This window comes from Corvus brachyrhynchos, unplaced genomic scaffold (assembly GCF_000691975.1).
Source record: "Corvus brachyrhynchos isolate BGI_N302 unplaced genomic scaffold, ASM69197v1 scaffold70, whole genome shotgun sequence".
Taxonomy (NCBI): Eukaryota; Metazoa; Chordata; class Aves; order Passeriformes; family Corvidae; genus Corvus; species Corvus brachyrhynchos.
This window is the reverse complement of record NW_008236217.1, coordinates 9,896,178-9,921,824: the sequence shown is the minus strand read 5'-3', so window position 1 is coordinate 9,921,824 and position 25,647 is coordinate 9,896,178. Positions and strand designations below refer to the sequence as shown.

The 25,647-nt window shown below is 38.5% G+C and overlaps 1 protein-coding gene across 1 annotated transcript in view; it reads right to left on the bottom strand.

Moving 5' to 3' along the window:
* Positions 1 to 902: 902 nt before the first annotated feature.
* Positions 903 to 25,647, bottom strand: part of HEATR5B (HEAT repeat containing 5B) — a 54,891-nt gene continuing 30,146 nt past the window's right edge. Inside the window, exons 24-35 of the mRNA XM_008643353.2 lie at positions 24,235 to 24,416; positions 23,071 to 23,139; positions 20,735 to 20,914; positions 19,826 to 20,063; positions 18,929 to 19,189; positions 17,851 to 17,978; positions 17,520 to 17,664; positions 12,817 to 13,086; positions 10,545 to 10,769; positions 8,432 to 8,583; positions 5,258 to 5,471; positions 903 to 3,659 (exon numbers count right to left, since the gene is read on the bottom strand). Coding sequence (XP_008641575.1) covers positions 3,355 to 3,659; positions 5,258 to 5,471; positions 8,432 to 8,583; positions 10,545 to 10,769; positions 12,817 to 13,086; positions 17,520 to 17,664; positions 17,851 to 17,978; positions 18,929 to 19,189; positions 19,826 to 20,063; positions 20,735 to 20,914; positions 23,071 to 23,139; positions 24,235 to 24,416 — 2,369 coding nt within the window. The 3' untranslated portion in view covers positions 903 to 3,354. The remainder of the gene's footprint in view (positions 3,660 to 5,257; positions 5,472 to 8,431; positions 8,584 to 10,544; positions 10,770 to 12,816; positions 13,087 to 17,519; positions 17,665 to 17,850; positions 17,979 to 18,928; positions 19,190 to 19,825; positions 20,064 to 20,734; positions 20,915 to 23,070; positions 23,140 to 24,234; positions 24,417 to 25,647) is intronic.

Here is a 25,647-nt window from a genome sequence, read left to right as displayed (position 1 = left end):
CTCTCCCGCAGCCCGCCCTAGGGACACGGGCAGGGCAGGTGCGTCGCAGCAGTTCCGCATGCTCCGGTCGGGCCCTGCCCGGCAGTCCCGGCCTTTCTGCTTCGTCCCTGTTCTGAGCAGCGCTCGGCCTCACACTGCCAAAAGCTGTAAACCCTGCTCAAGGCTACAGAGGATTTCTTGAGCATCGTTCGCAATGCTGGGAAGGAGAGCGACACAACATTTTTCAGTAATTGCCACGCTGCCTGTTCAGCGAGGAAAGGGAAAACAGGATCCTGGGGGACTGAGGGCGCAAGCTGTCGGCAGAACTGCCCTCTCCCCATGGCATCAAGGGACGAAGCCATGTGCGCACCAGCAGCAGCGCCTTGCTGAGGGCAGCCGCTCCATCAGGCTGTGCCGAGGGCCGGGTGCCAGCACTGTGGGAAGGGGGTGTGTGCCACCAAGGCGGGGCCGTGGGGCTCCCGCGGGCGCTGGGAACGGGCCCCGCTTGTGCCACTTGCGCCCTTCGCCGTGCGCACCAGGAGTGCCTCGCTGCCTTCTCAAGCAGCGTTTCCTGTTTCCCTGTGGCTGTTCCGAAACCATAGTCGCCTGCTTCGTAACCTTGCCCGCAGAGTTTGAGCTGTGGCTGCTGAACGATCTCTCTGGGAAAGACCACTAAGGAAGCTTACAGAGAGCAGCGAGGAAACAGGAGCCAAAACACGGGACAGGGAGCGTGATCTGAGGGACCTCGGCAAGGAACCAGTGTAGAACAAGGCTCACCCAGAAAGGAAGGAACAGCAGAGAGGGAGATGAAAGATGCGAAGGGGAAGCGGAGCAAACAGTTTCATTAAAAGCACATTTAAAACGCCACTGACAAAGAAAAAGATGAAAAAGACAGTGACAAACAACAATAAGCACTACGGCAATTTCAAGTTAGTCCAGTTTTTTTAATCAAATGGAATTTGATGCCAAAATATTGTGCAAAACCACATGATTATACCTTTAGTATCAGGAGCAAGCACAGAAGCAAACGAGGACTAAACTGGGGAAGGATGTATACAAACGAGAGTTGTGCATGTTGTAGACAGCCACACAAAATACAAAGAAAAACCTCTCCCTTCTCTATCCCTCTACATCTATCTAGTGCCATTTTCTCTTCTGCTCACTTTCTTCTATTGTTCTACTGAATTTTTAGTTATGCTTGATTGCTACACTTCCCTCCCCCCTTCTGAGTTTTCAGACATTTTGTCAACTAGAGTCTAACCAAAACTTAAAAGTGCTGAGAAAAAACTTAAGGTAAACAAAACATAATTATAGACAAAATCTTTCCAAGAAGTCATTCAGTCCTAGACTACCTGGTGGAGGGGTGGGAATCCAAAACAGGTCATAAACTTGTTTTCTGTTTTACTTGCAAAATGTTTGTGTTGAATTTTGAAGTGGAAGAGTTCCCTTAATACTTTCAAATGTTAAATTGGTTCAGAACTTCTTCTAAGCAATACAGATTTGTAATGCTGGAAAGACTTATTAGAAAGGGATATATTTCAATCAATTTAATTCCCACTACCCCTACTAAGATGAAAAAACTAGTGAAGTTACTTTCCTTCTCATGTACAGCACACTGTTTTTACTTCTGCACATATCTTTACTCCTGTAGAACAATGGAACAAGACTTAATTAACATCTTTATGGAAAAAAAATTGAGATTAGAGTATGCACCACTTGCTGTGTCCTCACTTTAGTACTAAAACATTCACTGTGAAATAAAAGCATTTTTGAGTTTATGTGAAATATTTTGCACACAGCACCTACCATAGGGTGAAAGAGCATTGTCTTGACCATTTTGCATAGGTACTCCAAGGGATATTAGATAAGGTCTTACAGGAAAATAGAAAGCCTAGAGGCAAGTATCTATGCAAAAATAGTGATCTACAAATATTTTAAGCAGATATTAGTCATATTCAATTCTATTTACTATCCCTTTGTTATATTTGAAGTTGAAGCATCTGAAATACGCAGTTTTTACAGAGTATACAGAGAAAAATCAGAGATGAAACTCAGCAGGCCTAGTCAAGATCTCTGGTTATGTGACTTCTCTCTATAAAGCAAAATGTATAGAAAGATCCCTATAAAAGCCCATAAATTCAACAGCTATGTCAAAAAATTCATGTAAGTCAGTCTTGTGTACACAAGAAAATACATGGTTCCACACTTCTGCCAATAGGAAGGGTGAGGCCTGGCAGCAGACAGACACTGGGAGTCCCTGGCTGTGCGCTGCAAGGTTAGCACAGCACCTGAGCTCTAAGCTCCAAAATCTGCACATCAGACACTCAGATGTGAGGGGACCAAAATGCTTTTGAAAAAAGCCTAGTAGGGGAAGGAAAAACTGGAGGAGCCTGACTCTCAATTGTGTTCTGCCCCCTGAGTCAGTACAGTGCAAAGTGCTCCAGTACCTCTGCTTGTAAACTTGATCAAGGACTACAGGTATGATGTATCCAGAGACTAAAATCTAGCAGGAAGGTTAAATACCTGTGAGTCTGGACAAAGGGCAGAGCATTGACTCATCACATATTCAACCAGTTGCTGGCAGAACAGGAAGACTGCAAACACAGAGCACCTTACAAGGGCCAAAATCTACACCTACAGAAATGCAGATAGCAGACAGCTCTCTTTATAAACTCAGTTTCCAGTGCATTCTTTCAAATTTATCTTAGAAGAGATAGGGGATTAGATTCTTTGCATCCTTTATTCATTTTCAAGCATGGAAACGGATTTGAAAGAGATATACACCACATAAATAAGGACAACTCATTAAGACAGCATGCTTGATCATTAACCTTAAGAAAGGCTGAAAATTTCCTATTCTTTTGTTATGGGGTTTTGGTTTTTTTTTTCATGCAAGCTGAAATGGTCTACAAAGTCTGACAATCCCCTTCCCTACTTTTTTTCTAAAAGGAAAAAATTCATACTTCTACACTTGAAATTCCCCATGGTACAGGGTAAGTACTTCATAACATTTTTTCCTCTTCTCTCCATCCCCACTGTGTTAGCGTGTTGGCACAATGGCAGGATAACAATCACCAGATTTCAAAAACCACTGGAGGGTTTGGGATAGCTTTTAAAAATAAATAAAACTATTTAGATACAGAATAATTTTTTGCTGGATAATTTATAACAGAAATTCATAAATATGATCACAATTTCCTAAAAATCTATACAAATACAAGTAACACCACTTCCCTTGTAATGCATGGATTTCAAGTAATTACACAAAGCTCCATTAGACAGCCTTTCACATACAAATTACACAAAATTAGACATGTATGCAGGGATAATGTAATGCTTCTGACTACTTAATGGTCCAAAAATAATAAAACTAATTCAAAAAAAGCTAGTTTTCAGTTTAATTGTTGGGGTGGAATGTACTGTGGGTGGTGGTTGCCTAGCAGCTGCTTTTGCTTTGCTGGCCTGACTTGCTCGGACTGCAGTTTCTAGACGTGTTTTCAATTCAGGAGCAGCTCCCATTACTGTCTTGAAAGCATGGGGGTAAAGTGGACCAATGTGCATTAGATTCTGAAGTGCAAATTCGTGAAGATCCTTAGATGTTGTAGATGCAGAAGCAAAGGCATTTTCATTCAGTAAATAGGAGATCAGAGTGGGAACGAGAAGGGCAAGCAACTGCACTCCTAAAAATGAAAGAAAAAAACGTAATTACCATATCAGAGAATGAAACAAAATAAAATTTATCACTTACTAGACTTATAAGGGTAATACTGTTTTCAGAACTGACATTAGAAACTGTAATCAAAAATTATCAAATTAAAACAACTGACATGTAGATGGCTTCCTGTGCTTTGATCACTCAAATCTTTCTTACCAGGACTGGGTTTCAGATTTCTATTATTTTTCATTACAGCTATGTTGATCCTGACGCTTATTTTGAGATGCTTTTGCACCATCTGATTGCAGATCATTGATGAAAGATTGTAAGATGTAGAGTGCCTATCATATTAAAGGATTTCAAAACACTTTTCAGGCAGACAGAAATGTTACTCAGTTGAATCTGAGTATCAGCCTCCCCAGCAAGCATAAGTGAACTGATACTAGTATGCAAGCGTTCACAAAAGTCAGGGATAGTTACCTGCTGTTATTTATATTGGTCTGGGAGATCCAAAAACTAGCATGGCAGCTATACTTCAACTAGCATGATCTAATAAGGCCACAGCCCAAAATGGCAAAGGGATCAAAAGGGTTGACCTTGAGAACAAAAAAAGCAGCTGAACTTAAGCAACAAGGCAAATTTTTGTATCTAGAAAGGATATAAGTACATCTTTGAAATGTGTAACCTGTTAATTGTACATTTTAAGCTCAAAGAACTTAAAAATGCATGGTAACTCATTTATCCAAACTTTTTAGATTACCAGAGTATTAATTATTTTCCCTTAAAGGTTTTGACTAATTCATACTCATGGGGTGATTGTCTCCAGCCAGCAAAAAATCAGATGTTCTGTTTCCTCATTCGTTTCAGTTACTCTCTCACTTTCATTTCACATGTTTCAAACAACGGTGCCAGAAGCAGAGTGAGGGTCAAGAAATTTAGTATCTTATCAACAAAGAGAAACTCCAACAAGGAGTATGTTGGGGGAAAAAAAAAAAAAACACAAAAACCAACCAAGAAAACCTCAAAAAAACTCTACATAAAACCAATAGTAGTATTTTTACAACGAACTTTTTCAGCATTCGAAGTCAAATGTCTGCACAGTAGGTCTTCAGAATGCACATTGTTTCGGTGGGAGAATAACTAACTTTAAGATAAACTACAAGTAATGTATTCTATCTAGTGAATCTTGCTTCATCTACAATCAAGATACTCTTGACAAGAGTATCTTCTCAATTTCTTGGGCTCTTTAGATAAAACTTGTTGAGCTGGTAGATGCAAAAAATTGATAAAAGTCTACTAAAATAATAAAAGTTAACAATGAGAAAAAGTAAATTTAAACAGCATGAATTACCAATTTCCAAACAGAAAAAAATATCCCTCATTAGTGCAGTTCATGTTTACATATTTTTCCTGCCATCACCACAAATGCAAAGGCTACAGTGTATCATGCTGTGTATGCTATGCAAGTTCACGTATACAAAAGTTCTAGCACTGGAATTACAAAAGCGTGTTGCACACACGGTCCATTTGTGACTATGCCATCAAGCTCCTAACTGCAAGATTTCTAATGTTCAATATTCTATTTTAGCATTACTCATTTCTCTAGAAAACCTAAATACTTACTATTCTGCTCCTCACCAAGGGCAACCAATGTTTCAAGGACTTTAATTCCTTCCTGGACTGCTAAAAGTTCCAGATTGTTGTTCGGGCGGCTCCTTTCCACAGCTTTCAACTTCTCAACCATGATAGGGGCCAAGGAATGAATATATGGAGTTGACAGGGCACGATTGGTGTGTTGGAACACAGAAAGCAGAAGCTGGTAACACTTGGCTTGAACCTAATCAAATCAAGATAAATACATTGCCCTCAAGGTTATTTGTTAACTCAGGGAATTCTCATAAACTCGGTTATCTCTGATTTAAAATTAAAAAAAAAAAAAAAATTAAAAAAAAAATGGGAAAGAAACATACTAAGTAAGAGGGAAGTAGCAACACAGCCCATCTAGTAAAACAGTATTAGCCCAGCATTCAATAAAAGGAAGGCAAATTAGAAAGAACATGCCAGTACTAAGTAGGAGTAACAATAAAAACTCAGAGAAAATAAAGGCATAGTTAATGTCATACAAGTCAGTCACACCAGTTCACAGTGAACTACATCTTTCAAGTCTCAGAACTACCAGCTCTAATAGTAGATTAATCTTCAAAATCATGATATGCTATTCCAATCCCAGAAAGGCAACACAGCCCATAAAAATGACTTGGAACAAAGTGATCTTACTGCTCTAACACGAGCCAGGGCTGTAGCCAAAAGTGTCAGGCCTGTCCCCCCCCTCCTTCTCATTCTCCATCTAGTGCTGGTAGTAGCATAGGAGTAAATGTGTAGCCATACTGTGAGCTGATCACAGAATGCTCTCCTTGTCTTCCTTCTATTTTGTTTTTTACCCTCCTCCCTCTCTGTGGAAAGCAGAGATTATTAAAGCCAAGATTTGGGAAAATGACTCACTGATGATCTTGTTCAGATGAATTTATGAATGCATTTTTTTGGGGCATATGAAGATCTTCCTCCAAAAACCTCACACAAATATCCCAGACTTTTTGAAAAGGTGAAGCCTCACAACAAATATGATGATAGAACATTGTACATGTTTTCTAACTGCACTCAAGTCCAAACAGGATGAGTTATTGAGCACATGCTGAACAGAAATGTTCTAGAGGAAGTACTACTGAACAAAACGATCTGTGTGGAGATCCAGGGATTACTGGAAACATAGATACATAAATAAAAATATGAAATAAAAATCGCAGATCATAAAAACTACTGGTAAGAAAATACAAGTTTTGCAGCTCATGTTACTGTTAATTCAATGGGATACAGCTGCAGGTTTTCTATACAATTCAATTTTTAAGGTCTGAAGTAATAACACTTCTCGTACCATTTGTATGCTTTATAACAGAGCTCCACAGAAGAACATTTTTCCTTAACGCCTTACTCACCATCATCTTCGACCTTTTCAACAAATTTTACCTCTCTCTCTCCATACCATTACAAATAATTCTCTTCCTTTTCTGCCTTTCTTTAAACTTAATTCCTTATTAGCTGTTAAAGATTATTAGATTAGTCTTTGAAATAAGGAGTAAAAGTCTCTTTTCTTAAATGAAGACATATTTCGAAAGAGTTTTATTACTGCATCTGACAGCAAAATTTCATCCAAGCTTTTTTCCTTTGATCTGTGTAATATAAAACTTTGGACTATTGTGCATTCACAGAAGTCTACAGAAACTTCTGTCAGGTAAAATCAGGGCTTCTTCAAAGCAAAAGGGGCACACTCTCATGTAAAACTTGCCCAACAGCATTGAAACACTTGGGTCTCTCAACTGAGTTATCTTGTTGGAACAAAAGGGAATTGAGCTCACCAGACTTCTGATTATTACTATATATGATATTTAACCTTTTCATGTGGTAATAGTTTCAAAAATACTCCTGTATTTCTTTTAAGGCATCAGTTCTTTGGAAGAGTTTTCTCCTTAATCAGTTCAATGCACTTAGAACAATCACTATCATGCTTTTATTACAAACAGGTGTCTCGTTACTGGCTGCCACAATGAGTATTTTACATTTAAAAAGCTAGAATGAAAACACAAGTATTACAGAGTATATGCTCTGCACATCAGTGAGAAGAGAGTGGACACCATCTGGCTGCTGTCCAAGCTTGCTCTGTGCATTACAAAAATAGTGGTAAGTTCCAGCTGACGGGCAGCTTTCCAGCAGGGTAGTGGGCGACAATGTACTTCTCTCTCCCTGCTCATGTGTTTATATAGAGCTGAGAGAGAGTATGACATTAAAGTTTCGCTTAATACAACTGACATTTCCATTCACACAATATAATTCTAAGTAGCTTTCCATCCAGAGTCAGGCTTCAGAATTAACTGAATTTTATGTTCATGCTGGAAAACACCTGCCCTGCTACAGAGAATTATCAGTCTAAACAGGATTTTAAATGCCCCACTGTGACCCGAAACACATCCGCATTTTTTGCGTGTTTTTCTTCTCAGGAATCTCTGCTGTGTTTGCTTGTGGAAACATTATAGATTTCTCTCCTTAGCTCCCACCTGCAGATTTGTACACCCATTCAAACTGATACAAGCATGGCTGGAAAAGTTAAGCTTAACAGTGCATTAGCCTGCCTGAACCAAGTCAGTCTACAACTTTTTAACTTTCTTCTTTATGAGAAAACAATTCAGAAGGTATTTCACAAAGACAAGCCAAAGGGCAGAAGTGAAATCATGAGACAAATGAATTAGATCTGTAGGTATTCTGATGGTGACCACAAAATTGTATTTTTGCTCACAAACTGAGTTTTGTATGAACGTGTAAAATAAGCACAGGTTTTGCACCAATGTAAAATTATCAGAAATGTGGGCTGTAATTTTATCTACAGAAAAAATGGTTTAGTTTGTATTATAAAAGATCAATGCTAATGTAGAAATGTCTCCACTCTATGGTAACCAACCTTTTCATCTAATAAAACTTCATATACCAAAGACTGGTTTTGCCTTTTAAAAAGCTGAAGTCAAGAACCTGGCATAAGGCCACAAACACACTTTATCTAGAAGCAATTAGTTTGGGTTATTTTGCTCATGAGTTTCAATAATGCACTGTTGAAAATTCTAGTTATTTTGACAGCAGTATCTGTCCCTGAAGTAAAGGCACCACAAATCATTCAGGAAATGTGTTAAATATATCACAATTAGGTTTTGCCAGCCATATATCATCCACATTCCTATAACATGATCTTACCCAAGGATCAGAAGAATTCAATGCACTTCTGAATCTGTTCATACATCCATTTTGTAAAGACTGCACTCCAATTATTTCAGGGCTTGCTGACCAGAGGAAGAGAGTAATAGCTGTAAGTATGCTTACTTCATCAAGAATAGGTTTTGAGGCTTCTGAAAAACAAAACCAAATATGCTGCTAGCTTATTCCAAAAAGGCTTTAGCATTTATTTAGTAAAAGTCAGTGAACACAGATAAACTTACAAAGGGGTAATATATACACTTGATATTATTTGCAACTGCGCATGCATTTACTTATTACAGTATCATTATTGACTGTGACTGACAAAAATCTGAGCAACTCTATTCTAACAGTTGTTTTAATACAGTAAGTCAATCTTTCAAAAACTTAAGTATCAAGGCAAACATCATCATCATCCACACTTTCTCAGACCAAGTCATATTTTTGTTTTCAATGTGTAAACAAGAGGGGAAAAAATATTTTTAGATCTTTTCCACGTTAAAGATCTACTTCACTTTTTAAAATTATTATCTTCAGCTGATACAGCAGAGTAAGAAACAGATGTCCAGCATGGCAACAACTTTTACTTAAAATGAGGTTTCACAGAAAACTAGTTGATCTGACAGCCAGCTGTCACCACTAGGAACAGTCCTACTTTAACCTTTCCTGCTTTTCAAATAGCCTGTATTTGCCATTGTCATATTTTTTTTTCCTTGTATAAGCTCTGTCTTCACAGATCTCATTCAATAATTCACAATTATTGGAACAAAAATATGTATATTTATATATAAACTATTATAATATATATAAAAAGCACTGTTCTGCTGGTCTGGTTGGCCACATTGGTTCTGCTCTCCCCTGAGAGGCACAAAGAAACAGCATATATAAAGTCAGCAAAAAAGAAAAACAACATGACTGCCCTTCACAAATGTCAGCTAGTCACTCAATTGGCTTAGCCATAATGTGAAACCTCACTTCAAAAAACTACTGCAAGCATTTAAAGTGACAATTTTTCTTACATTATTTAAATTATTTTATATTTACATTGTTTAAATTTTATTGAATGATGAGGTTTGAAATTGAATGCAGTGGACCTTACTTAGATTTTTGTGTGTGTGACTATCACACTTCACAGAAGATTGGAAAGGAAAACATACACTCTTGCAAGGAACCAAGAAAAATTTCTGAAGTCTCCAAAAAAGCCTACAGCCAGTGATGTTTCTGGAAAGAGGGCCTGAGAAATCTCTACAGTAACTAAAGGCTGGAAAACGAGAGCTGATGTGACAAATCAAATTAGAAGTTTGGCTTGGTTAACACAAACCTAGTGATTCTCCCCCTTCGGACATTTCAGAATCATTTGCAATTACCTACTCATTCCCCATCTCTCACATGAGTAACTCCATTCAAGCCTCTCTTCACTCTCCACAAATGGCTCCTTGGCAATGTAATGGGATGTTTTTCTTGCTGACTACCACTATGCAAATGGCAAATCTTTGTGTCTCTCTTTTGCTAACTATGCAGCTGAGACTGTACATCTTTTTCACTTTTTGAAGGGCAAGGCAAAGCACGCATGTGAACTGTAAGAGGTGGTCTGCAGTTCTCTGAAGAGACACAGTAACCATTGTGCTGATGAGTAACAGGGATTTTTTTGACCAGGGAGAGGATTTCTTTCTCACCCCAGAAAGCTTTTAACAGTATTGTGAGTATCCTACTCCAGTATGAACCTTGCCACAATTATCTGTGGCTGTCTTCCCACTCATTCACTTTAACACTGACTGTCACTAAGACTAAATGACTTGTGCCACAGTAAAACCTGAGAGGCAGTGGCTGCCAGATGCACAGCAAAAGGGAAAACTTCTAACTGGAGGTTATGATCAACACTATCAAGAAAACAGACCAAACAGGGACAAAACTTGGTGGGAACTCCTGAGATGTAACTACTTTGTAAAAGTCAATGTTGTGCTTTTCTTCAATAAAATCTACTAAGCAACTGAGGAGTTTTGCTCACTCAGGTCTTATATGAAGTTATAGGCAGATACCATACCTACATTTTCATTACAGCAAAATCCATTTTTCTTGAATTTTAACTCTCCTGCACTTGGAAACCACTTACCAGGCTGAGAGTCTTCCAAGATAGATGCCAGAGTGCTGCGGATAAGACCTGTCCATTGTTTCTGAGTTTCATCAGTCTTGACTGTTGGAAGAGTAACAATAGTTTTTATCCCTTGAAGAGCTGCAGTGACTGGAGGTGGGACCTGATTATCTGCTGACTTTACTGCTGTTTCTTTCAATACTCTTGTTATCAGAAATAGGATAGTGGGTAAGATTGTCATACATCCTAAAAAAAGAAAAAAAAAAGATAAAATAGAATTTCTAAAGTGTGGTAGATAACCTCTCTGTCTTTCCCAATATGGATGCATTTGGTTGGAGACAAAGGAGATGAGATAAACTGCAATTCAGGTAACAAGTGATATGTGTCCTTCAACATTTTATCACCAAATTCATTAATCAGTACTACTGAAGTGTATCATAACCCAAGTCATACAAGCCAACAATTGAAATGCTGCTGTCACATTCAGGAATGATGATCTAGCTATTAAAGCTTTGTCCTACATGGCATGTGATATATGGTATGTCATCCAGGTTGCTAAGTATCTTAAAACAGGATCTGCATATCACTAGGGGCCTATAAACAGCAAAAAAAGGAGGTCTGGAAACAAGTATCCAAACTAAGTTATTGCATGTTCCAAGTAAGGTGGTGTGTGGTACAAGCCCCAGAAGCAAAGTAAGGAAGCTGTTTGTGTGTCTCAAATCCTGGACAAAGGCTGTCAGAGTTTCAATATCACATGTAGACTTTAAGCCCCTACAGGACTGAAAGAAGAGGGCTGTTGGGTTTAGGCATGCAAAATCAATCTATGGATCACTTCAGTCAGGTCTCTTTCCGTATCTCTTCCATGCTTCATTTTCCCACATCTGTGGAAATACAAATCCTGCCATTTTCCTACTTCTGGGAATGCTGTGAGGATTAATACATTAATTAGAACAATTATGACAGGAAGGGGCTGCTGGAGGTCATTTAGTTCAACCGCCTTTTTCAAAGCAGCCGTTCTTCAAGACCAGATTGCCCAGGATCTTATCCCATGGAGACTGCAAGATGCTTGTATTTTAAAGAAAGAGAAAGAAATTTAAAAAACCACCCAGTCGCAGGAAGTGATGAATTCTTTTTGTTCAGTTTCCCTTATATCCAAAGGCTCAATTAACACAAATATTTGTGTATGTGCTATCCCTGCCTCCCTACAGCTATGAGCTGGCTACATCTTCTGAATGAGGGGAAAAAAACAAATCCCTATCAGACTAATCTCTATAAACTTACAGTAGTTTCTGAGCTACTTTCAGTGGCCACTTGAGAAATACTGGGAGTAACACCCTCACTCCAGACTACACAGAAGTAATACTGTTCCTCTTTTGCCCACCCTCTTTCCCATCCTCCTCTTAAAAAAAAAAAAAAAAAAAAAAAATCAGGAATCAAATAAAAACAGGGAAACAGGGCACGACTCCAACTCAAAATCTATTGTTCCTTAAAGAATTGCAAGACACAAATTCACAAATTTCTGATGGAAGACAGGCCATATTGTCTTTTGAGCATAACTTTGTCCAAATATCTTACTTACAGTGCATATCATTAGGGGACCAACTCTAAAACATCTTATCTATATGAGTGGGTAAAACTTCCCAAAGATTCTTGAGACAAAACTTAAGCGATTTGCTCTCCAAAAAACAAAAGTCAAAGAGCACAGCCTCCCATGTAATTGTGTCCTTTACCCCTGAACTTAACTCAGTGCAATTATCCCAGCTTAAACACATCCTTTGTGACAGTCTTCCTGGGCAGAAGAAAGCTCCATTTAGTTTATAATCACATTTGGAACGACTGACAGCCAACGGCTGCAAACCCAAGTGTACCACAGATGAATTGTGCTGTTTTTCCCTCAGTAGGATTATCTTTTCATACAGCTGCTGCTTTTCATGAACTTTTCAGGAATTTAATTATCTTCAAAATGTCTGTGTTCTTTTACAATATGATTAAAATTGCCCAAAAGGTTTCAAAAGCATGAAAAAAGGGAAAAAAACCCAACAATAAAATCAGATTGTGTCTTGGGGTACAAAGCTAATTTCCTCAGCAAATTTGCAGCACACATGCAAATTTCCTTTACGCTGCTCACTGGAAAAGCCTGAATTCTTATTTAGTTAATCACCTAAATATACTTATCAACAGATGGCCCTTAAAGCATCCATAGCAATATATTTACAGTTTGTTTTCAGCATCATATCCGCACTGTGCTGCCTCTAGAATTATCACTCGCACATGTTCTGCTACGATGCCTTACCTGCTGGAGAACACAGGGAAGGCAGGTCAGACAGAATATTAACGCTGGCAGCCACGAGACGAGCACTCTCCTCAGAGAGGTGGGATTTGGCAGCAACGTGACTTGGAGAATCCGACACTTTTGAACTCAGATGGGGCATGTGTCGTACTAGGATAAACATGAGCAATTCCATGGCTGCAAAGACTAGAGACTTCCCGGGCACAAGACCACCACTCTCACCTCCCTCTCCTAAAGCAAGAGGATTTTCTTTTTCCTCATTATCATCTTCATCTGAAAAAGGAAAGAAATGTCTGAGGAGACAGTTAAAATCCCATACCAAAGACTACATGACACACTCTTCCCAAAGAAGTTAAAAATCAAGGAGAAAAAGTTGCTGTACAGTAAGATAGGCCAAACATGGCTCATGTCAGAATAAATGTTTTAGTTAGAATGACTTAAAGGGGTTTACAATGCCTTAGAAGTATTGTGATTGCAATAATACTTACTAAAAATCCATCCAGAACTAGAAAAAAAAGTAGCCTTGCACAAAATAAAACTACAGTTAATGATTTTGCTTCTTTTAAAACTGATTATAAAATTAACAGCAGTGAATGCCAAATAAACAGCCAGGACATTTTTTTAAAAATTTCATAGCTATTAATTAAATGTTCCACCCTGACAAAATCTTATTCTAGCCTAAACTGATTATGAAATAGAGAACAGAAAAGCACTGTAGGATTCTACGAGTAAGTTCATGATTTGAGTGTATTCAGTTCAAAAAGTCTCTCTTTTGATGGCAGCTTGGCCAGCTGCAGTCTTTCCTTCTCCCACTAAACAGCAACAGAGATTCAGTAAGTCAGAGCTGGCCTGAACTACCCCTATAGAGCTCCTATGAATTTAAATGATTGCTACTGTTATCACATTCATCAATCTGAAAAATGCAGCTTACTGGGCTGACAGTAAACAATTCCATTAATTCATATGAAGAAACAGAGCCTGCATTTTCTGTTGTGCTGGTTCATCAAGTTCCAGCAAAATCTTCTCCCTGTTTTTATGTGGAAAACAGGCAAAAGCTATCAGTTGGGACTTTTTTTATCAACAGTACATCATACCAGATTAAGATAGTAATTTTCCTTAGTAAGAGAATATTCCTTGGGTTTTACTTCAGGTAATAGAAAATCTGGCAGACCTACCCAACTTAACCAGGTATCAATGAACTATTTGCCAGGTTGCCACTTGGAAACTAATTCACCTAGCAAAGATGGAAACAGTACATCTAATGTGAGATTTTTAAAGAAATGGTAAAGGGATAATCAAACATGGAGATTCTCTCTTAAAAGGAAGAGGCCACTAAAAGTACCTCAGTAAGTAGCTTTCAGACTGCTGGTCAAGTTTTGGGTATCTCCAAGCATGGAGATGTCACATCCCTGGGCACCTGTTCTACTGCTTCACCATTCCCACAGTGACTAATTTTTTCCTTGTATCCCATCTGGATTTCCATTGCCTCAATTTGTGTCCATTGCCTCTTGTCCTGCCACCACTTGCCTTTCAGAAGACTCTGGATTGGCCTTGTCTTTAAATCTCCTTTAAGAAGGGGGATTGCTATTCTATCCCATATTAACCCTCTCTTCTGCAGACTAAACAAGTTCAGCTCTCTTAGCCTCTCCTCATGGGTCACACACTACACCTCCCTAAGCAGCTTATAGGACCTCCACTGAACTTCCTTCATGTTAGTCAACATCTGTCTTACTCAGAATGAGGAGGTAGGGCAAAGAGAACTAGACACTGCTCCAGATGCATCTTCATAACCATATCCTTAATCCACTGGTCATGCTTTTCTAACACAGGCCAGTAACAGAGTCTTCAGCATTGCATAGGTTTCACACAAGAGATTCACATACACAACTCCTCATCTGGCAAATCTGCTATCCAGTCTGTTAGTCCACCAGCCTATACCAGTGCACATTCCATTCCACATGCAGAATTTTGCATTTGTCTTTACTGAACTTCAGCAGGTTCTCAGACCTGCAGTTCAGAATTCCTCTAAAAGGCGGCACTACCCTCCAGCACACCCACCATTTGCACAGTTTGGTATCACCCACAAGTTTGCTGAGGGTACATTCTTTCCTACCTGTCCTATGTGCTTAACAGTAGCAGGCCCAATACTGATCTCTAAAAACATCAGTTGCAACCAGCTGCCAGTCAGACTTGAATCACTGAACTCCATTCAAGCACAGCAGTCCAACAAATTATTCTCCTACTTCTCAGTCCACATCACTCCAATTTGACAATGATATTGTAGAGTACTGGCTCAAAAGCCTTGCAAAAGTCTAAGTAAACAGTATCTACCACCCCACCTCCAAAGCCAGTTATTTCATCACAGAGGGTGATGAGGCATTATCTACTTCATGTACTAAGTGCTTTCAGAATAAATTTACTCCAAAACCTTTCAACAAGCACAGCAGGCTTACTGGCAAGTTCACTCAAACCCCACCTCACGTCTTACTCAAAGTTAGTCACAGCATCTCATTTTTGCCATTCATTGGAAAGCTTTCTTGAGCACCACAGCTTTTCAAAGATGACTGCAACAAACTTAGCATGTCATCAGCCAGCTCCCTCAGATGTGTCCCATCTGGTTCCAGGGTATGGCCAGCTTTTTTGTAAGCAGCTCCTAACTGGATGCTCAATCTGCTGCAGCTAGCATTGCTCTCCCCTAAGCTTGCTCACTAGACACAGGAGAAGTAAGCAAACAAGATAATAGTGCCTTAGTTTTTCCTCTAGTGTGTTTTGTCATTAGATCACCCAATTCATTCAGCAGCAGGTCTAAATTTCTTCTGCTGACAACATATCTATAAATGGTGTTCCTGTCACACTGGACATTCATCATCAGTCTCAGCTCCAGCTAAATTGTGCCTTTCCTAGTTCCACTCCTCCATACCCAGGAAGTCTTCAGTAGTCTTCCTTGGCAGCTTGCCCCCATTTCCAACATCCACACACTTCCTTGTCACATCTGAGCTCAGTCAGAAATTCCTATTCAGCCAAGTCAGCCTCCTGCCATGATCATTTTGAATGAGCTTTATTTTGTCACCAAAGATGAACAATCCCTCTTTCCTTTGCCCTTCAGGAAAGCTTACTACAAGATCCCATCTACAAGCTCCCTGCACAAGCCAAAGTTTGCCAAGTAAGGCCAAAGCTTTTGCTCTGCTACTCATTTTCTGCCTTTCCCTTGAAATTATGACCTCCACTACCATATAGATGGTACAGCCACAACTACCATTAACCTTCATAACCATTTCTTCTGTATTAGTGCAGAGCAAATCCACTGAGCCCCACTCTTACTCGGACTGTCCAGCATTTGGACTGAAAAAGTCTGTGCCTCGTACACTTCTGAGTGCTAGCCTCCTGCAGTGTGACCCTTCCACCATATGACTGGATGGTAAAAGCCTCTCATGAAGCTCCCACAGCTTGATTGGAATGCTTCTTTGGGTTGGTTTAATATGGCTTCATTTGCCTCCCCTTCTTGATTAGGCAGCCTGTGGCTCCTGACTGGTATGACCCTTCACTTCCTTTCAGTGGTATCAGTTCTGATCTCTCAAAGTAGGACAGCTGGCTCCTCTTCCCTTGACAGATCTCTACAGCGTTCTCCAAATGGATATCTGGAGAGAGAGCCTTTTGTTGCTGGAAGTCACAGCATTGCAGCTGCCACCTTCATGCAAGTGTCATCCTCCAGGGCCATATTCCCACATAGCCTATGGCTGTCTCTCCTTCTGAGAAACATAGGACTTCAACTCCTGCACATGCAGGGCCTCTGTGGAGAACATTTCATTCCTCCATTTACCTTTCCTGACACCATAGAGTCTGCTCACCTTCACAAGCATTTCCTTCATGTCTCACAGGTGAGACCAATGTCACTTCCAGCCCTGGCTGCACAGACAAGCCTCTGGAGCACAGACACATCAGCACTTTCATCTGAATTTGAAACCTGGTCATTAGACCTCTGATGCACCAGAGATGATTGTCCCTCAGTCAGCAGACCGTGTTGTTGTATGTCACTGCCATTGTTATGCTGACTCTAGCAGTCCTGTACAGTCTTGAGCAGCACTTCTGGGCAGCATGAGCATGCCCTTCCATGCCAACTGCCTTGCTCCTGTTGCACACCCTGTTCCCAGAGCTCCTGGTTGCTGACACACCCTGAGTGCCCTGAATGTCAGTGAAGTAAGAGCCCAGGTGCAAGTCTGCTCCACATCCTGGCAAGATCTCCTGGGCAGGCAACTTTTCATACTGGTTCCAGGACCAGTTCACTCACCTCATGAATGTCAGTTGTGCCAGGGACACACCACAATACCCTGGTACTAGTGGCTAAACCATCACACTTTAGAAAAAAGGTAAATTACATACTAAGGACGCAGTCAGTAGAGAAACATTAAGGAAACTGAGCAAGGTAATAATAAGGGGGGTGCTGGGTATAACTTGCATCACTCATACTCCAGAAAAATGAATGAAAACCATGATGTGAAGTGAGAATGATCAGAGGAAGAAAAAATGTATCTTACAGGAGTTAAGAAATCAGCAGGTAATTATGAACACAATCAAAATTATCTGTGGAATACACCGCATTTTCCTCCTCAGTGTAACAATACTCTAATGCAACTGAGTTCCTTTCCCAATATGAAAACCTGTTGCTAATTTACTCTGCAAAGCAAGCCGTGTTTTCAGAATCTTACTTAGTGTGTTCCTTTTTTCCTGCAAATAATCTTGAGCTGCTCTTACTATCTGCTGGACAACTCCCGTAACCAGTAGCTGGACTGAAGGAGGATCCCAGGTCAGGAGGAGTCGGTGAAGCACACTCAAGAGTTCAACACCAAGGAGCTGCAGTGAAACAAAATACATAGAAAAACATTAATTAGGACTAAGCAATTCCTAATTGTTATGTCACTTGCTTATGATGAATATATACTTTTCTTACACAAAAAATAATTACAGCTTTTGTAATCATCATAGATGAAAGACGAAGACATAGAAAAAGCTGATTGTTTCAACACGCTCATACATTACCTGATCCTCTGCAATATGGATCCTGGCACAAGGGGAATCCAATAAAGTATGAAGTGCTTGTAAGCAAGATGTAACATGCTCTACAGGCTCTTCAGGTCTCGGGGAGCACAGAAACTGTATACTAACACCTGAAAAGAGCAATAATTAAAAAGAATGTTCATATCATAATAAAATCAAGTTTTCTTTCAAAATTTTTTTGTAAGTATAGCAGGTTCTTAACAAGTTTAGAAAGCTAGATGTTTTTCTCAATTCTTCTTCCTTTTAATTAAAAGAGAGTCTATGAAGAAGAATTGTATTCACTTCCTCTTCTGCATCACGTCTTCCCCAAAATTTGGCAGGATAAATAATGCACAGCAACAACAAGCAATTTAAGAATACTGAATGGAAATCCATATTTTGTTCGAAAGATCTATCTGTATGTCAGACATATGAATCCTTCAGCTGTAAACTGAGTTTTATTTTCTTGAATTCCTTTAAATGTAAAGACAAATGAAACAAAGCTAAGCCCCAAAAATCATGCAATATTCATCTTATACATATGGCACTTAATTCCAGATTTAAATATGTCTTATGTCAGACAACTGTTAGCATTCCTCAGAGTAAGAGATTACATCCACCTCTTAAAGCTGTTAGGTAACAACAAAGGGAAACAGTCAATGCTACTCACAGATGAAAAGCTGATGCAAAAGCTACTCCATGTGACTTGCCAAATATCAGTCTGTACTAAACAGTGTTTCTATAGGGGTGTGTATTTTAATTAACCTCACAGCTTTTGCATCTTTGAAGCATAACATTTAGTATCATCTGCATTATACTACAGTGTAGAACAGTTCCTACTCATTTTATTCAATTAAATAAATCACAATAATCACACTGACAAATATTCTGTCAAAGCTACAAAGAACGCAGGAGGCAGAGAGATAAGAGAGAGGATGAGACACAGATTTTCAAAACTTTACTGTCCAGACATGCAATGAATTTTAAACTTCACAGACTTCAAGCAAAGTATCTTTTCTCATTTTCATAGGGGTTCATACCATAACATGCTGCTACTGAATTCTAAACTTGTAACTCTTACCCAAAATTAAGTGCATTCGGTCTTTGTTGATCTCTGGCAAAGATTTAGTGGTAGGTGGAGTTCCAGGTGTCTGGTTTAACATAATGGATGTAGCACGTTTCTGAGAATTAGGCATTGCTGCAGCAGTATCTTCTGTTGACTCTGACACATTAAATCCTGTACTGTTTAGCCAAAGTGCCACTGCATGTAGTATGGGAGCCCAGGAGTTTCGGTAATGCAGTCTAGCTGTATCAATAGTTTCTGGCGTGTAAAATGCTCCTCCTGTTAAATTAACAGAGCAAAGGTAAATTCTGAAATCCTCTAAAAGTGACAGATAAAAAGCATGTACTCTGAATTTATTAGTCTATTTATTCTGGATGTGCTTGATTACATATTCAGGTGTAATACTTGTTATGGCAGTACATTCCAATTCACCTTGTGCAGTAGCAGTAATAATATCTCTCATGAACAAGTGCAGTGGCCTCGATAAAGCAGTAAGCAGAGAGCAAGAAAGGCAGGCACAGTCATCAGGTCCTGCAGCATTTTTAGTACAGAGCATTCACTCTTAGTTCAGCAAAATACTGTAAAATGGTATCTGCTCTAATCTCAGGGGTGAAGTTTTTCATACAGACAAGATCATTTGGATTTGATACCAAAGTATTAGAGGTGCAGAAGTGTTCTTAATTCTACAAAGATGTGGTTTTAATGATCTCAGTGATTCAAACAAAGAGTATATTCATTGCAAATTGAAGGAAAAAAGCTTCAAGTTCAAAAACACTGCTATTACATGCCCAGGCAGAAATTTATCACTTGCATACAAAAACATGCATGTGAAATAATTTATAGAGTAATTCTGAATGTCCAGCTACAGGGTTTTTTTCTGTTTTGCAGAACACAAAAAGAAAATTCAGTGCATACCATCTGGTGGAAGCTGGGTAGCAAATTCAGCTGGTAAAGTTAAAAGAGCGTAATCTTTCAGCGCAGCCAACCAGAGACGGCTCAGTGCAGGCAGTTCAGGTTGTACAAGTGTTATCAAACTGTCTGGTGGCAACTCATCCACGGTACCAAAATCATCCTCATCCTCCTCTGTGCTCTTTAAAACACGCTTTGGTTTGGTTTCTGCTTCTTTCTTAATTTTCATGGCAACAACATACACCTAGAAGTAAAACATGTCGAAGTATGTGCTGTGAGATTCTAAAATGAAAGCAAAACAGCAGCCTTTCCCACAGATTCCACACAGATACAATTCACCAGAAAATTACTGAAAAAAAAGGTTTTTAATACAACCACATTTTATTTACATCCTTTCTTTTATTTCTACCAGTATATATATATATAACGCTTAGGTTCATAAATGGGACTTTCCTAAAACAATTAGGCCACACACTTTCTTCCTAAAAATGTGCCAATTATAAACACTTGACACTGTTAACTAACTAGTTAGTTAAATAGTCAACTAACTGCAATATTTTCCCACAATCTATTTTATGGTTGTTTGATTTTTAGTGTTTTTTGGGGCAAGGAGATTTTGTTTTCTTGTTTGTGGGTTTTTTTTCAAGTTTAAGAGCAGTAAGATGGGAAGAAATTCAGAATCTGATAGGGTATGAGTGCATATTTTTATACAGAAAAGTGTAGCAAAACAACAATCATGCCTCACTGTAAATAATGGATCAACAGAATGGCAGAGAAAGATATTGAGGTTAAAACATCCCAGGAGTAGAACTGCAACAGGTTAGGAGGAAGGTATGGAGCCAGCATGAGGTGTGAGGCTGCTGTTACACTGTAAAGCGTTCTCAAACTTTCAAAGATTTAATGGTCAATGTTTACCTCAGCCCAGGCTTTCAGAACCGCAAGTTTTTCCATAGTAGTTGCACTCTCTCGGTAAAGCTGGCTAGAAGATCCTTTTCCTGCTTGCACTTTATCCAGGGAAGAGACAAGAAGGTTGTGAACTCGGCGAAGATCATTCAGGTCACTTACAACCCCACTTCCTATCCAAGCGCTACATACCTAGACAACAAAGTTAAGAATCATTCTAAACTAGCAAAAAAACCCAACAATGCTATACATGAAAAAAAAAATTAAATCAGTTAGAAAACCAAACCCAAAACAACCACCAGGAAAAACTTAGGCATTCTTCCTGCTTAAGACAAATAAACCGGGTTTTCCTTTTTTTTTCTTTCTACCCATGACAACAGAATTGCTCAGGTGGGTGGTTATAAAGGCTGTATTTGCAATGCATATTACAAGGGAACTCAATAGATATATAGAAAATATTTAAAAAATTTTTTAATCCTTCATAAATAGGTTATAACAATTTTTTTATTCTCATCCCAAGTGTTTGGTCAATCATTCAGGTAATGAGTCACTGCATTCTCTGTGAAGAATATACTGGACAGCAACCAAAAAAATCTTATCTTTAAAACCCCTCACATCTCAAATCAATATATAAGGCTCCATACTAGTGGGATGCTTTCAAATTATTAATGTCAAGAAAACACTTAGAAATTATTTTAAACATCGAGCTATGATTTGGAACCCAGAGTTTTACACCTAGAACAATCTATTCACAATGGTGGACAGACAGTTGGCTGTCTCTCAACTTTTCATTTGAATTAAATGGATCAAAACAGGTACTTAAAATAACAAACATCACACAGATTGTCTGCTCCTGACTAATGCTGTACATTGGCACTCATCCTCTGAAACACATTCATGCCCAGACATAATGCAGGCAATAGAAGAATTCTGGCGCAGCTGCTATTCTACAAAGAGAAAAAGCGACAAATTCTTTCAGAAGAGCTGCTCTTATTCTGGAGATGATTCTACAAGGATGAGGATCAGAAGCAAAAAAACCTCATGAAACTCAAGTAGTTCAGGTTTTACAAACTCTTTTTTTCAAGGCCTATCTCCAATTTATTTATTTTGCTTTTAGAGAACCAGTTCCATTTAATCCTTTGGGGAAGGAACTCTCTCATGATCTGGAATGATGGACATATTTAAAATAACATAAATGCAAACACTAAAAAGCATCCCAAACACGTACAGGACAAAGCTGTTGAAAACTTCCCAAAGAACTGTTATTCATTCACAGTAGGAATAAGACCAGCTTCAATTCTGCTGCTGAGCAAGTCAACAACTGTTTCCGTAATGACATAAAACTATAACATCCAGCTCCTTCAGGGAAGCTCATCTCTGTCCATGTAACTTCTAGAGAGAGTTAAATATCCAAACCTAATCTCCCACCATTTGATCCTGTAAGTGCACACATCTACTTTAAAATTGGTTGAATAGAGAAGATTTTGACAAGTTATAAGGAATATTAAATGGTTTCATACAAACTGCCTCTTAGTTTAGTTTTAAATGTGCAGAAACATTCTGTAAATCAGGCTGAACATACTTTTTCCTACATGTAGATACCAAGCTATGCTGTACATGATCTATCCTTGCAAGTTTTGCTGAAAATTAAGTAAAAGAACAACACAAAATCATGCTCCTGATGACCCAAATTTATTAAACAAAACTCAGAAACACAAGAGTTATCATTTTAAAACTTATGTTTGCATAGCTAACAAAACTGCTGCTTTAAACCACAGTAGTTTCTTTAGCTGTGAAAACCACATACTACTACAGCTATGTTGCTGATAGTTGATTTAAATTGCAGTACACAAGATCACACACAAGAAAACAATGCCACACACATGCAAAAAAAAAATCTTTTAGCAAACTTTCACTGACAAGTTGTTACTATGACTGTAATGAGAATGCTCAGATCTTCTAAAGTAGAGCATTAAACTGAATGGAAATTTAGTGTTTAAAGGTAAATTATCAGTAATCCAAACGTTTGATCAGACTGAAAGAAAACAAATAAACTACTATTGGTCTCATTAAGCAAAGAGGTTTTTTCTTTTTTCTCTTTTTTTCTTGCAGGATTGACATGAAGACATAGTTCTAGATATGTTTTTTGATGTAGCTGTCTAAAAGGACTTCTGCACTTCTGAGGAACAAAATATTACTACTAGGAAACTCAAAAGATGTTGCAAGAACATCACAGCCTAAGTTTACAACATCTTCCAGCCATTTGATGCTACTTCTCTTGTGCATCCTTCTTCCAAAGAGAAGGAAAATTAGTTTTGCTTATAGTATGTGAACATTTTCCACTGTACCTGACAGGCCTTTGCAGTTATATCAGATGGTGTATCTTGGGAAAAAGCCGGCCTCAGAGCAGCTCCAACCTGTTGATAGGAAGAAAAATTTTTAAAATCCAACTAAAATAACAGGGACACAGTGTTGTATATCTCACCTTGTTTAAGGCTCAAGGACAAATACAGAACAAGCAAGACAAGATTGCCAAATTTGGCATTGTAGTTATACCCCAAAATTATCCTTGCTGTCTAGCAAACATGTGCAATAGCATTCTTAACAACAACAACAACAAAGTCTTAAATTACCTTTTTTCCTGCTTGCCCATTGCCTTTTTAAGTCTCAACTACCTTTGTGAAATACGTGATATTATCTTCCTTCTGTTAATGAGTATCCTTTTAATCATTACAGTATTACAGGTGAAACTTCTGCTAAGGATCAATAAGCCAATGACAATTTGATGTCCAAAGGAACAGTGATGTGAAATCAAATGTTTATGTTTGGATTTGCATCAAGTCCGCTTGATGCAAATCCTGGCTGAAAAATGGCTTTTAGGCAGTTGCTACAAGGCAGTATTTTTCTGAAACAAAAGGACCAAGTCCAAGAGAAAGAAGCAATGGTTACAGCATTACAGAAGGAAGAAGAAAAAGACAGGAAGTGAAAAAGATGAAAGCCTGACTTTAAAAAGTATTTGGAAAGAACTTGAAGACAGAGTGAAGACAAAAGAGGTGAAAGAGTTAAGGTATGCAACAAAAAAAGCACAATAATATCCCAAAAACAATCTTTAATTGCCCACTTCCCAGTGATCTACTTTTGTATTTTTCATTTAAACAGAAGTACATTCAATAATTCCCAAGGAAACAGATTTATTAGATTAAATCTAGGACTGAGTGAATGATATTTTCCAATTCCTAATTCTACAAACTAATAGCCACTTCTGGAAAAAATTAAATGTAACTTACAATATTTGGCTTTCAAGCTACTGAATTTTAACAGCTACTAAATTACAATAAATAGAGATACAAAAATAAAATTTGAAGAGGTAAATAAGAGTGTCTCTCCAGCGCATTTTCACACAGAGAAAAATCTCCTCACAGCTTTTTTTGAAATAACAAAACGTGCTCAAAGCTAATACTGGCATACTGGCATAAATACACAATTTCCTGAACTTATAAAGGACGTCTCACATTCGCCTGATACTGCTCCAGTATCACATGGCCTGGAAATTCTGGCTCGGGAACAGATGCAAATTTCTTGATAATGTCTTCAAGAGCTTGCAGCCCCGCCATCCGTAGCTGGTTGCTGTGGTCAGTGGCAGCCATGAATGCCATTCGGATAAGGTCAGAGAGATGGAGCACTAAGAAGTCATCTTAGAACAAAACAGAAAAAACTATTTAGCAACTTAAAAGATAGCTAACATGACAAATCTTTGCAACATTTTCCTCATTGACATGCATGAATTCTACCTATTTGTTTTCAAAGGTCCACATTTAATGCATGGAAGAAGCAGGAAACAATGTAACCTAGCTTTCTTTCTTGTTTTCCACTTCCTCTCTCCCCCCCAAAGTGATTCTATGACTTTTATTCCTAAGACAACCTTAAAAACTGAGCAGAAATTGCATAGAATGGAATATGTAAATGTGGCTAAGTATCTTAGAATATATTAAAACATTCAGGAAAGCTAATTTGAATGACCTCCAAACATACAGGAAATCTTCAAGGCAATTCCTGCCCCTGCTCGACTCCTATGCTTACAGTGACCCCTGCTGATGTCAAACTCAAACACCTAAAACTGAGTATGCCTCTAGTTCTCCTGAAAACCACATCCAAGGCTGCAAGCAAGCAGCAGACAGCGTGTAAACAAGAAAAATACATAGCTCGGTAACATTTCTGAAAGGATTATTCTTCTCTATGTATTCATTTTATTTCGTTTCCTACTCTCAATTTGAAATTACCACGTTGTACAACCAACATGAAAATAAATTATTTAACAACATCCGCTGTAACTAACAAAACCCACAAATTGCCTAAGCTATTTTCAAGTCTCAAGCTAAAGAAGAAAAACGTCTTTTGTGGCTGAAACTTTTCCAAGGCATATCAGTAAAGAACGAATGAAAATAATTTACAAACTACAATGTGATAAAGTCTGCCACTTACTTTTTCAGACCATCAGAGACAACAGTAAAATTTGAGTATTTTAGAAGCTGAATTTGGGGTGGTAGAAGTTTGCTGAGTTTTCCTTTTTACAATGATACCAAATACATCAAAGTTCACTTTAAATAAATAGAAATAAAATTCCCCAGATTACGATATGCAATTCTCTGCAGGACCCTATAAGCAGCAGTTAGTTCATTATTTCCTCTGTAATACAATGCCATGACAAAATAAACTTCCCTGAAACTGTTCTTAGTCTTCAATGGTCTTGGCCTCAAATCAAGTCAAAAACCAGATTCTCACAAAATCAAGGCACAGTGCTGGAAGCAGGAACCAAGCAACACAGACAAAGACCCGATAACCCTCCATACCAAAACAGACACCCTCAACAACACAGACACCAAGTCCATTAATGTCACACATTCTAGGATGCTCACAATATTCAT